Source organism: Nakaseomyces bracarensis (genome assembly GCF_045282275.1).
Source record: "Nakaseomyces bracarensis strain CBM3 chromosome Unknown Scaff9_0, whole genome shotgun sequence".
In the NCBI taxonomy this organism is placed as follows: Eukaryota; Fungi; Ascomycota; class Saccharomycetes; order Saccharomycetales; family Saccharomycetaceae; genus Nakaseomyces; species Nakaseomyces bracarensis.
In genome coordinates, this window is record NW_027263970.1 from 302,059 (window position 1) to 315,782 (window position 13,724).

Sequence of the window (13,724 nt, forward strand, 5' to 3'; positions counted from 1 at the left end):
AAACTTAGTTCACCTACTATCACTACTGCTATCTCATGTAATAAGTTACGAAACATCATGCGGATATTAAAACTGTACCGAACAAAAAAAATCAAATTTGTTAACCTCATCTCATTTTAAAGGCATAAATTTGACAAGTCATATATTTGTAGTTCATAAGTAAAATACATAGATAAGTAGGAATTATCCGATATAAGTACATAAATTGAGAACAAGCCATGGATTCTCCACCACCTCCCCCACCACCAGGGCTGGATTTTGAATTTGAGGATGATATTATGAGTACTGACATGAATAACGATGAGGGTGCTCCTCCACCACCTCCAGCGGACCTAGATCTTGAAGGATTTGAAATTGATATCAACGGAGATGAAGATGTACCTCCTCCACCGCCCCCTCCTCCTGGGCTACAACCGACATTTATGAATGAAGTAGAGAAGGAGTTATTTACTGAATCGTTTGGAAATAAACCAAAGATACGAAAGGCTCAAGATAAAACAGAAAAGAGAAATAAGAGGACTCGGAAAGTTATAAAACGTGAGGCGAAGAGAGTTAAACGACTGAAAAAAGGCCAATTATCGTTCGCTAAGGTTGAGATGCCCTCTGAACATTTAAGGAAGATAATTGACAGTCATTCCGACATGTCGTCGAAGAGGTTTGATTATGATAAGAAATCATTTTTAGGTGCGCTTAAATATATGCCTCATGCAGTTTTCAAACTGCTCGAAAACATGCCCCAACCATGGGAGAATACAAAAGAAGTTAAAGTACTTTATCACATTTCAGGCGCAATTACATTTGTAAATGAGATTCCCAGAGTAATAGAACCGGTCTATACTGCTCAATGGTCTACTATGTGGATTGCTATGAGACGTGAAAAGAGAGATAGAATTCACTTCAAGCGAATGCGTCTCCCACCATTCGACGATGACGAACCTCCGTTGTCTTATGGTCAGCACTTAGAGGACATTGAACCGCCCAAAGGAGTAGAACTTAATATAGAAGATCTCACTACCACAAATATTGGTTCTTGGATTTATGATCAACGACCACTTGAAGATGATAAGAAAAGCATCAATGGTAGCTCATATAAAAAATGGACTTTAAATCTCGATATTATGTCTGATTTATATAAACTATCGTTGCCTATCAAAGATGAACCTGTAGATAAAAATTATTACTTCTTGTTCGATAGAAATACATTTTTTTCATCCAAAGCGCTGAACTGCACAGTTAGCAGTGGTCCAAAATTCGAACCGCTATACCCAAATGATGAATTAAATGACGAGGATATGAACGAGTTCAATTCTATTGATAGAATAATTTTCAGAAATCCAATAAGAAGTGAACATAGGCTTACTTTTCCCCATGTTTATAATTCAAGACCAAGATCTGTTACAAACAGCTGGCACTCACACCCGATATTCTGCTTAGAACAGTTCACAAAATCATCAGAATCTTTTTCAGAAGAAATTATGATTCCTAATATAAGTTCAAATCACTCAACCAAATTAAACTCTTACGATATTGGTTTGGATATAAAACCACTAATGCATGAAGAAGCGCTGTCAGAAATTAACACTAAGGATGCAATAAAGCTTTTCCATGCACCTTTCCCTTTTAATCGTAGAAGTGGAAGCACCAAACGTGCAGAAGATGTCCCATTAGTCAAATCTTGGTATTTACAGCACCCAGAAGAAGAATTTCCAGTTAAGGTCAAGGTCTCATATCAGAGGCTATTAAAAAGAAATGTATTTAATGAACTAAAAGAAAATAAAGATAGACACCATAAGAAACTTAAGTTGATTTCTGGCTTAAAATCTACAAAATATTTCCAGGAAACTCATATTGATTGGCTTGAGGCTGGTATCCAGATATGCAAACAAGGTCATAATATGCTCAATCTCTTAATTCATAAAAGAGGCCTTAATTACTTACATTTGGATTATAATTTCAACTTGAAGCCTACCAAAACACTAACCACTAAAGAAAGAAAAAAATCCCGATTCGGAAATACCTTCCATTTAATTAGAGAAATTTTGAAAATGGTAAAGTTAATTGTTGATGCACATGTTCAATTCAGGCTAGGTAATGTAGACGCTTACCAATTAGCTGACTCGGTATATTATATATTTAACCATTTAGGTCAATTAACTGGTATCTACAGATACAAATACAAAGTTATGCATCAAATAAGAGCATGCAAAGATTTGAAACATGTGGTGTACCAACGTTTTAATAAAGTTATCGGCAAAGGTCCTGGTTGTGGGTTTTGGAATCCTGCATGGCGTGTTTGGATTTTCTTTATGCGAGGAATAATCCCAATCCTGGAAAGATGGCTTTCCAACCTACTTAACAGACAATTTGAAGGCCGTTCAAATGAGATAGTAAAGACAACTACAAAGCAACGAGCTGATGCCTATTATGACTTAGAGTTGAGAGCATCGGTTATGAATGACATAATGGATATGATTCCAGAGAATCTAAGACATCGTAAAAGCAGAACTATTCTACAGCATTTGAGCGAAGCCTGGAGATGTTGGAAGGCTAATGTCCCTTGGGATGTTCCAGGGATGCCGGAACCTATAAAAGCTATCATAGAACGGTATATAAGAGCTAAAGCTGATGGCTGGATTTCTTCAGCTCACAGCAATAGAGAAAAGATGATTCGCGGCGTTCATATTGAGAAAAGTACTGCAAAAAGGAATCTTGGGAGGTTAACCAGATTATGGATTAAGAATGAACAAGACAGACAGCTGAACATCGAAAAAAACGGACCAGAATTACTGCCAGATGAAGCATCAACAATTTTCAAAGTAATGGTGGATTGGTTGAAATCAAGGAAGTTTTCTCCGATTGCCTTTCCTTCTTTAACCTATAAAAACGACACGAAAATACTAGTCCTAGCACTTGAAAACTTAAAGGATTCTTATGGTGCTAAAGTAAGGTTGAATGCAGCTGAACGTGAAGAGCTGGCTTTAATTGAGGAAGCTTATGATAACCCTCATGACACCCTTAACAGAGTTAAAAAATTCCTTTTGACACAAAGAGTTTTCAAGCCTATTGACATTACAATGATGGAGCATTACCATGATATTTCTCCAGTATATTCCGTCGATCCCCTTGAAAAAATTACTGATGCTTATCTAGACCAGTATCTCTGGTATGAATCAGACCAGCGTAATCTTTTTCCAAATTGGGTGAAACCCAACGATTCTGAAATTGCCCCATTACTTGTGTATAAATGGTCTCAGGGCATCAATAATTTACAGGACGTATGGAAAACTAATAACAACGAAACCACTGTACTATTGGAATCTAAATTAGATAGCTTTATTGAAAATGTTGATTTCACTTTGCTGAATCGATTGTTGAGATTGATTATGGATCCAAATCTCGCTGATTATATGATAGCAAAAAATAATGTTATTCTAAATTACAAGGATATGAGTTATGTCAATAAATGTGGAATTATTAGAGGTCTTCAGTTTGCATCCTTTATATATCAGTTTTATGGGTTAGTACTGGATTTATTGATTTTGGGTCAAGATAGAGCATCAGAAATTGCCGGAGAAGCTAATTCACCTAACGAGTTCATGCAATATAAATCAGAACTTATTGAACAAAAAAATCCAATTAAATATTACATGAGATACTTGGATAAAATCTACATCGTCTTTCATCTACATGAAAAAGAAGCTGATGATTTGGTCTTCAATTACCTATCAGAAAACCCCGATCCAAATTTTGAGGCGATTACAAATTACCCAAACAAAAAATGTTGGCCACGAGATAAAAGAATGAGATTAATAAGACAAGATGTCCATTTAGGAAAGGCTCTCTTCTGGGAAATAGAAGGTAGGGTACCACCTTCCCTAGCGAAGGCTAACTGGGATTCATCCTTTGTTTCCGTTTATAGCAAAAACAACCCTAATCTACTATTCACCTTATGTGGGTTTGAAGTATGCATTACTCCTAGATCAAGACTTGACGAACTAACGTCGAATGATGAAGGTGTTTGGGATTTGGTAGACGCTAAAACCCAGCAACGAACTGCCAAGGCTTTTCTAAAGGTTTCAAAGGAGTCTGTGGATCATTTCGAAGGAACAATTAGAGGAATTCTAATGGCTGCAGGGTCGACAACATTTACCAAAATTGCAGCGAAATGGAATACTGCATTGATTGCTTTGTTTACGTACTTTAGGGAAGCAATTGTATCCACAGAACCCTTACTAGATATCTTAGTAAAGGCTGAAACTCGGGTCCAAAACAGAGTAAAGTTGGGTTTGAACTCAAAAATGCCTACCCGTTTTCCTCCTGCAGTATTCTACACTCCAAAAGAACTAGGTGGCCTGGGTATGCTAAGTGCTTCACATATTTTAATTCCAGCCTCTGATCTCGCTTATTCCAAACAAACGGATACTGGAATTACTCATTTCCGAGCTGGTATGTCTCACGATGAAGATCAATCTATCCCCACTATATTCAGATATATTCCAACATGGGAAAATGAATTTTTAGATTCTCAAAGAGTTTGGTCAGAGTATGCCACTAAGAGGTTGGAGGCTATGCAACAAAATAGGAGATTAGCGTTTGAGGAGCTTGAAAGTGCATGGGATCGAGGAATCCCTAGAATAAGTACACTATTTCAACGGGATCGTCATACTTTGGCTTACGATAGAGGCCATAGAGTGAGGAGGGAGTTTAAACAATACTCGATTGAGAAGTCTAATCCCTTCTGGTGGACAAATGCCCACCATGATGGTAAACTTTGGAACTTGAATAATTATAGAACCGATGTTATTCAGGCATTAGGAGGAATAGAAACTATCCTAGAACACACGCTGTTCAAAGGTACTGGATTTCATTCATGGGAAGGGCTGTTTTGGGAAAAAGCTTCGGGTTTCGAAGACTCTATGCAGTTTAAAAGACTAACACACGCTCAACGAACTGGTCTAAGTCAAATTCCAAATCGTAGATTTACACTCTGGTGGTCACCCACAATCAACAGAGCAAATGTTTACGTTGGTTTTCTAGTGCAGTTGGATTTAACAGGTATATTTTTGCATGGTAAAATCCCTACTCTAAAGATTTCATTGATTCAGATATTCAGAGCACATTTATGGCAAAAAATACACGAAAGCGTTGTGTTTGATTTATGTCAAATTTTGGATGGAGAATTGGATGTTCTAGGGATTGAAAACGTAACAAAGGAATCGATTCATCCTCGAAAGTCATATAAAATGAATGCATCTGCTGCAGATGTTACCATGGAAAGTTTAGACCAATGGAAAGTTTCAAAACCATCCCTTCTTCATAATAGCAATGATGATTTCAATTCAATCTACACTAGAAAAATGTGGATTGATGTTCAGCTTCGTTATGGTGATTATGATTCTCATGATATATCTAGATATGCTCGAGCTAAATTTTTGGACTACACAACAGATAATGTTAGTATGTATCCCTCACCTACTGGTGTAATGATTACAATTGATCTGGCATATAACATGTATGATGCTTACGGTAATTGGTTTGAAGGACTTAAGCCATTAGTCCAAAATGGTATGAAAACTATAATGAAAGCTAATCCGGCACTATATGTTTTACGTGAACGTATTCGTAAGGGGTTACAAATCTATCAATCTACAGTACAAGAACCGTTCTTAAATTCCTCAAACTATGCGGAATTATTCAATAATGACGTCAAGTTCTTTGTTGACGATACGAATGTTTATAGGGTAACAGTTCACAAAACATTTGAAGGTAACATTGCAACTAAAGCTGTGAATGGTTGTATATTCACTTTAAATCCTAAGACTGGTCATCTTTATTTGAAAGTGATTCATACCTCTGTTTGGACTGGACAAAAGAGATTAAGTCAACTAGCTAAATGGAAGACTGCAGAAGAAATCAGCGCTTTGATCAGATCGTTACCCAAAGAAGAACAGCCTAAGCAAATCATAGTTACAAGGAAGGCCATGCTTGATCCATTAGAGGTGCATATGTTGGATTTCCCTAACATTGCAATAAGACCAACCGAATTAAAGCTGCCTTTTTCTGCTGCACTCTCCATAGATAAGCTCTCTGATGTTGTAATGCGTGCAACAGAGCCAAAACTCGTGTTATTCAATATTTATGACGATTGGTTGGAACGTGTATCGTCTTATACAGCATTTTCACGACTCATTCTTCTAATGAGAGCTTTAAAGACGAATGAGGAACAAGCTAAATTGATTTTATTAAAAGATCCAACAATCATAATCAAAGAACACCACCTCTGGCCGTCATTTAGTGATGAGCAATGGATCGAAGTTGAAGCTCAAATGCGTGATCTGATATTAAGTGAATACAGTAAAAAGTACAATGTTAAAATAGCAGCATTAACTCAAACTGAAATAAAGGATCTAATACTTGGCCAAAATATAAAGGCGCCATCAGTGAAAAGACAAAAAATGGCTGAGCTTGCTGAAGCAAAAGAGGAAAAGAATAAGTTGATGGAGGAGAATGGATCTTCTACTGTAACAAAAGCTAAAACGATCAATGCTCAAGGTGAAGAAATTGTTGTAGTAACGTCGTCCAACTACGAAACAGCAACATTTAACTCAAAAAGTGAATGGAAATCATCAGCTATTGCCAATAGCCTGTTATATTTGAGACTAAAGAATATCTATGTTGCAACTGACGATTTTGTTGAGGAAAAAACTGTTTATGTACTTCCCAAGAATATATTAGAAAAGTTAGTCACCATATCTGATGTTAAGTTCCATATTGCTGCTTACTTGTATGGTTCATCTCCAAAAGACTATCCTAATATCAAAGAAATTAAAACAATTGCATTGGTACCACAAATAGGATCGTCAAAAGATGTAAAATTCACCAATCCACCAAATTCTGAAGCTCAACCAGAACTCAGCGGCAAGGAGCTCTTAGGTTGGATTCACATTCATCATGATGAATACAAATTTATGTCACCAAAGGAACTTAATAATCATGTAAATCATTTTGCTGAGAAAAATTTTGATAGTATATCTATTTCGATTTCTTCTAGATCAGGTTCTATAAATGTCTCCGCCTTCTCCTTGACAAAGAAAGGCTTTGCATGGGGACTCCAAAACAAAGATCACACAAGCGATATTCCAGACGGGTTTGAGCCACATTTTAGTGAACACGAACAGTTGATGCTCTCAGACAAGATAATGGGTAATTTCCTAGTACCTTCCGACCAAGTCTGGAATTACTATTTTTCACCAACTGCCTTTAATGTTAAGTCGGATCTAATAATGGAAACAAAGGTGCCAATTGAGTTTTATAATGAACGTCACAGACCTAGTCACTTTTTACAATTTTCAGAATTGACCAATGATGATGATTTGGAAGCAGCTCAAGAAAGTGTATTTTCTTAATAAAAGTCGAAAAATCACTAATTTAATTATATATATTACGAATAATGTATAAGAATAAAAAATACGCTCTGTATTAATTATTTATATTTGATCTGTGACTTAACTTGTCATCTGGCCAGGTTACGGTAGACAAGAGCGAAACCAGTAAAATAAAAAAAGTTGTTAGGAAATTCACCGCAATGTGAATGAATGCAAATCATCAATTATTAAAAAGAAAGAGACTAATGCATTAGTACGTATTTTATTTGCTATTTAAGGCTTCAGCTTTACTTAATTTGGAATTAATTAGTCTATTCTGAACGATGAGTTGATCCGATTGCTGAACTTTTACGAAACTTAAGTACTTACATAAACGAATAAAAATGCCTAACGAGAAAGTGTTGGAAAGTAATTATGATAAAGTCTATTCCATGAATCAGTATGGCACGGAAAATACAATTGGTCATCAAAGAGCCCTAAGATTAACAATTAATGACTCAATATTCACTTTACTTCGTTTGGGATATGGCTTCAAAGAAATATGCATGAATTGCTCGATAAACAAATCTACCTTATTACAGATATTTATGGAATTAGGGCTTCAGCAACCCTCTGAATACGAATATGAAAATATGACTACTGCTTCTTCTATCGAGGAAAGAAAGCAGCAGTTAATTGATATGATCAAAACTGATAATGCCAGCGAAGAAGATGTTATATCAGAAGCAGTTATTAACAGCAAATATACTAAACTCAAAGAATTGGACAAAACCTATATTCATGGAATTGGTAGCAGTGAAGGATCCAATGAACAAAATTCAGATCATACACCAGTAGATAATAGTACGATGATGCCCAGTATAGAAGATGAAAAAAGGAACAAAAACCTGAATATAGCGATACGAAACTTTTCTACCAATATGCAGGTCCACATTAATGATTTCTCTAATTACCTTAATAGCCCTGAAATACAGCGACAATTAGAGAATAACGAAACTAAGTACAGATTTAAGAAGATGAGAGATGATTTAATAGAAGGAATAAATCAATTAAATGATTTTCTTCCGAATTCCCGATAATATAAACTTCTTTAATAGAGATCATTGGCTTGAATATTGCAGGTGAATTAATTACTCAATTACACATAACGCACTATAAACTGTAATTGGAAGCTATACATTGTATGAATTCTTCTTGTTTGAACTGTTGTAAATGATATAAATAGAGCCGTGGTCCAATTTGTTTGTTTAATTTATTCAGACTACTATACAGTTATGAGAAAATAACTGTTTAAATGGATCTATAATTTGTAACATCTGAGGATTACAGAAATTCAATTGTGATGTGACATTTATACCCAATATTGGAATAATCCCACAGTATTAAAATACACTTTTTTTCATTAGTATTTTATTATAAGTAAATATATATGATATGAGTACTAACATAACCATTGTTAGCAAATCACGATCGCCTAAACTGTAAAGGACTCTGGTAACAGGTTATACTTCTTGATAAATCAATTCCACTGCTTAGAATAAATTTATAATCTATATATAATAGTCATTGTAACAGTTGTTTTTTATGGTCACGTGTATGAAAGACAATACACAGTATAACGCGATGAGATGAGATCAGAAATATATAATGGTGTTCATTGGGTACAGTGGTAACAGTGTATTGAGCTTCCCAAACTGTTATAGTACTTTTATTAGCTAATAATAACAGATAGTGACCCACTATAAAGAAGAGATTTTAATAAAATTCTCTAATGGGATCAATATTATGTCACAAAATACAGAAAACAAGAAAAGGACCGTTGATCTTACAAATTCTCCAGTTAAAATAGACTCAAACCAGACGAGTGACCTAGATGGATCTAAGAAAAAGATTAAATCTGGGAAAGGTCGTTACAAATTTGCTCCTGTCGATAATTTAACGAAAAAGAAGCCCACCCCTCCCATCATTAAATCGATTTCTGTATCACAATTACGAAAATCATCGAAATCAACAACAGATCATGAAATAAAAATAAATGCTGCAAATTCAAATAAAATATCCTCTGTAATCAATAATGGCGCACGAGTGGAATCAGCTCCGAATAAAACATCATGGAAAGTGCTCGCTGACAAAACAGTAATAGCTCCATCCTTAGATGCACATAAAGCAGAAAAGGTATACCCAGAAGAAGAAGTAATATGGAAATACACTCCAATTCATAGTGATAAATCAGAAACATCAAATATACAACATGACTGCTCTGACATAGCACAGATGACTAATGATCCATCTTCAACTCCTCTGATACCGAATAGATGGAAAACCGTGATTAACTTACAAAGTATGCATGAAGATACCGAGGTTCAGGCAGATAACTCAATGAGGAATACGTATGACACTGATCAACAAGAAGACATCGAAAAAAGGCTAAATAATAATATCAAAGATAAAGAACCATCGATAGATAGAATCACCCAAAATGAATTGCCTTCATCACCGAACAAAATGCCAAACAATATAAAGTATAGCAATAGTACATCTCCAGAGCAGCTTTCATTAGACTACAGCTCTGATGATCTTTTCGAAACAGCTGAACAAAATATCCACATGAAAACTAGTATTGAACAGAACCCCAAAATTTCATCTGTTGACGTTTCAGATAGAAATCCAACAGACAATGGAGACATCAGTAATCAATCTGATGAAGACGATGACAACTTATTGAACGTACTACTATCTGATGATAGTGAAGATAATATTACTAATAACAAAAAGGTTGAAATGGAAGTAAATGTTGACAGCCAGTCACAGAGTTCAGATGATTCGCTATATGAATTTCTTGAACAGACCCAAATTCTTGACAGTAATAAACTACCCAAGAATGAAGGTGTGAAAATAAATAAGGAACCAGTAACTACCATTAAGGAAGGCATAAAAGATTCGATTATACCAAGAAAATTTTGGGCAGATTGGATATTTAAGAGAAGAAACTTTGTGCGTCTCGTAATCCTCAAAATAAATGAAGTTGAATTGGAAAGAATAGGAAAGCAAAAAATTCTTATCTGTCAAGATATGAAAGAAGAACAAACTACTGTAATTGTAAGACATCCATGGGTTTATCTTGATTTTGTTGTTGGTGACATAGTACATATTATTGAGGGTAAAAATAGCTCTAATAAACGTTTATTATCAGATGACATTGATCCTAAAACGCAACTTCCAAACGATAATTTACTAATTTTGAACCCTGACATAATTTTATCAGCAACAACTGTTGGGAATTCTATAGATTGTATTCGGAAAGCAGTAATAGGAGAGTTTTTTCAAGATTGTAGAGAAGAACCAAGTCTTCCAATGCTGGTAGGGTCATTAGTTCACGAACTTTTGCAAGCATCCTTTAAAAAAAAAATTGTTGACCAAAAACTAGATAAGCAATTTGTAGATGAAAAGCTAGAGGAATTATTAGAAAGCTATTCGTTCTCGATTTTATTATGTGGAGAATCCAAAGAGAGCGTCAAAAATATTATCATAAATGAACATTATGAGAATATTTTATCTTTTACCGATAAATATGTTTCCAAAAGCAGTTATGGATGCTATGTATCTATATCGGGAACCAGAAGGACAGAACCAATTTCTATATCGGATATAATCGATATCGAAGAACATATAGTATCACCAATGTATGGTCTGAAGGGTTTTCTCGATTCAACAGTAGAGGCAACAGTTGAGAGGAATCGTTATGTTGTGCCTTTGGAGATTAAGACAGGCAAATCTCGTAGTATTTCTCATGAAGCTCAAGGCATGATATATACTCTGTTATTAAATGATAGATATGAGATACCCGTGGATTTTTTCTTGTTATATTATACTCGAGATAAAAGCATGAGTAAATTCCCACGTATTTTGAGTTCTCTGAAACATATTCTAATGGCTAGGAATCAACTAACTACTTTTATGCGTCATCACTTAAAAGAAATATATGACACATCTACTAAAGATATACAATTACCACCTATTGTAAGGAGCTCATATTGTGATAATTGCTATGCTAGGGATACATGCATGACTCTAAACCACTTATCAGAAGTAGAAAATAATGAATTAGAGTATGAAAAGAATGTGTTCTTGGATAATAGTCCCCTTACTAAGAATATCGAAAGATATAGAAAATTCTTCAAGAAATACAATGACTTAATTAACAAAGAAGAATCCAGCTATAAGTTCATCAGTCATCAAATGTTCTTAATGGGAAGTTCGGAGAGAGAAGAAATATACGGAACCAGCCTTAGTAATATGGTTGTGACATCGATAGAAGATATAAAACATCCTCGCTTCCCTTGTATTTTTACATTTCAAAGGGATAAAACCAGCCATTCTAAACCGCCTTTACTGCTCAGTCAGTTAACGAAGAATGATTATGTATTGATTAGTGATGAATCAGGCCATTTCGGCTTAAGCCAAGGCCAGGTTGTACATATAAGCAAAGATGAGATCAAAATATCCACCGATAGGAAGTTGTTAAATAACAAGATCAACATGAATTTTAGTTCATCGGTTATGATAAAAAGTACTCTGCATCATGAAACTGATTACAGTGCTTTGTTAGCCACTCAAAATCAAGTGACATATAGAATTGATAGAAATGACATTCAACAAGGTTTATCCATGGCTAGGTATAATTTATTGAACTTATTTATGACACCTGTTCTTGAAAATACTACTGTAGTAGATCCAAGAAATTCAAGAGAGAGGCGAGTTAAATATTCTGAAGGCGGTGACATAAAAACTAGAAAACTTCTTGTTGATCAAGAAGAGCCTAAGTTTAGAAGCAAAGATAATCCAGTAATTCCTTATAAACTAACAAATACCGAGAATTTTAATGAGGACCAACTCAACGCTATTGATAAAGTTATGAGAGCCGAAGATTATTCACTTATTCTTGGGATGCCCGGTACTGGTAAAACAACAGTAATTGCCGAGATTATTAAAATTCTAGTTAAAAATAACAAAAGTGTTCTGCTAACCTCTTATACTCACTCTGCTGTTGATAATATTTTACTCAAATTGGAAAATACTGGGATCGATATATTCCGGTTGGGTTCACCAAGTCGTATTCATGATGATATCAAGAAATATATTCCAGACTATTCTGAAGTGTCATCACTTAATCATTACTTAGACGTAATTGATAAAGTGCCCGTTGTTGCTACAACATGCTTAGGCATTAAGGATACCTTATTTTCAATGAAATCAAAGGATTTTGATTACGTTATAATTGATGAAGCGAGTCAAGTTTCTTTACCCGTTGCCCTTGGACCTATTCGATTTGCAGAAAGATTTGTTATGGTGGGTGACCATTTCCAATTACCCCCATTAGTTAGAAGTGAAGCGGCAAGGCTTGGAGGACTTGAAGATTCGATGTTTAAAATATTATGTGAGAAACATCCTAAATGTGTATCCGAATTGACATATCAATATAGAATGTGCGAGGACATTGTGAAACTATCTAATAAGTTGATCTATAATGATAAATTGAAATGTGGTACTATAAATGTAGCTAATCAACAATTAAAAGTGAGTACTGATGTCGATTTAACTAGTTATAAAGTAGCGGGCTTCTCTAATAATAGTTACTGGTTAGAAAAAGTAATTAATCCAGAAAATAAAGTTCTATTTCTAGATTACGACGAATGTTCACACATTGAAGAAAAATCTGAAAGAGACAATATTACTAATACTGGTGAGGTTGAGTTAGTACGTCAGTGCATTGAAGGTATGTTGCAATGTGGGGTTTCTATGAAGTCAATAGGTGTCATGACACTGTATAGAGCTCAGTTACGGTTGTTGAAAAAGACATTTGAGCATGAAAAATATAGTAGTCTAGAAATTCTAACTGCTGATCAATTTCAAGGGAGAGATAAAGAATGTATTGTAATATCTATGGTAAGAAGTAATCCTCAGATGAATGGTGGTTCCCTGCTCAAAGAATTGAGAAGGGTTAATGTCGCTGTAACTAGAGCTAAGTCAAAGCTAATCATAATTGGTTCAAGGAGTACCATCGGATCTGTCAGGGAAATTAAATCATTTATTGACCTACTAGAATCAGAGAACTGGATTTATCCTCTACAAGGGAATTGTCTAGATGTCTATAAATTTCCACTTTACGAGATAAATAAATCAAAGGAATACGACTCTCAAAACAATAAAATTGGTGGAGCTAAGCCAATTAAACAGGATTCTAAGATCCTAAAAGATATGCCCATAGTTAGACAGGCATTAAACGAATAACAAATTTGATGTTTTTTTTAGTCAAGTTTTTATTCTCGGTTATAAAAA

General features: G+C 34.9%; 3 protein-coding genes across 3 annotated transcripts; all 3 read left to right on the forward strand.

Annotated features, from left to right (window-relative positions):
• Positions 1-218: 218 nt before the first annotated feature.
• On the forward strand, positions 219-7,406 carry PRP8 (U4/U6-U5 snRNP complex subunit PRP8; the record flags this gene model as incomplete). Its single annotated transcript, XM_071052548.1, has 1 exon — positions 219-7,406. One exon carries the CDS (start codon positions 219-221, stop codon positions 7,404-7,406), a length of 7,188 nt encoding a protein of 2,395 aa, XP_070906395.1.
• Positions 7,407-7,768: 362 nt separating this feature from the next.
• On the forward strand, positions 7,769-8,464 carry RNJ42_02384 (uncharacterized protein; the record flags this gene model as incomplete). The annotated part of the gene is made up of 1 exon (XM_071052549.1): positions 7,769-8,464. One exon carries the CDS (start codon positions 7,769-7,771, stop codon positions 8,462-8,464), a length of 696 nt encoding a protein of 231 aa, XP_070906396.1.
• Positions 8,465-9,170: 706 nt separating this feature from the next.
• Positions 9,171-13,676, forward strand: DNA2 (bifunctional ATP-dependent DNA helicase/ssDNA endodeoxyribonuclease DNA2; the record flags this gene model as incomplete). The annotated part of the gene is made up of 1 exon (XM_071052550.1): positions 9,171-13,676. One exon carries the CDS (start codon positions 9,171-9,173, stop codon positions 13,674-13,676), a length of 4,506 nt encoding a protein of 1,501 aa, XP_070906397.1.
• Positions 13,677-13,724: the final 48 nt, after the last annotated feature.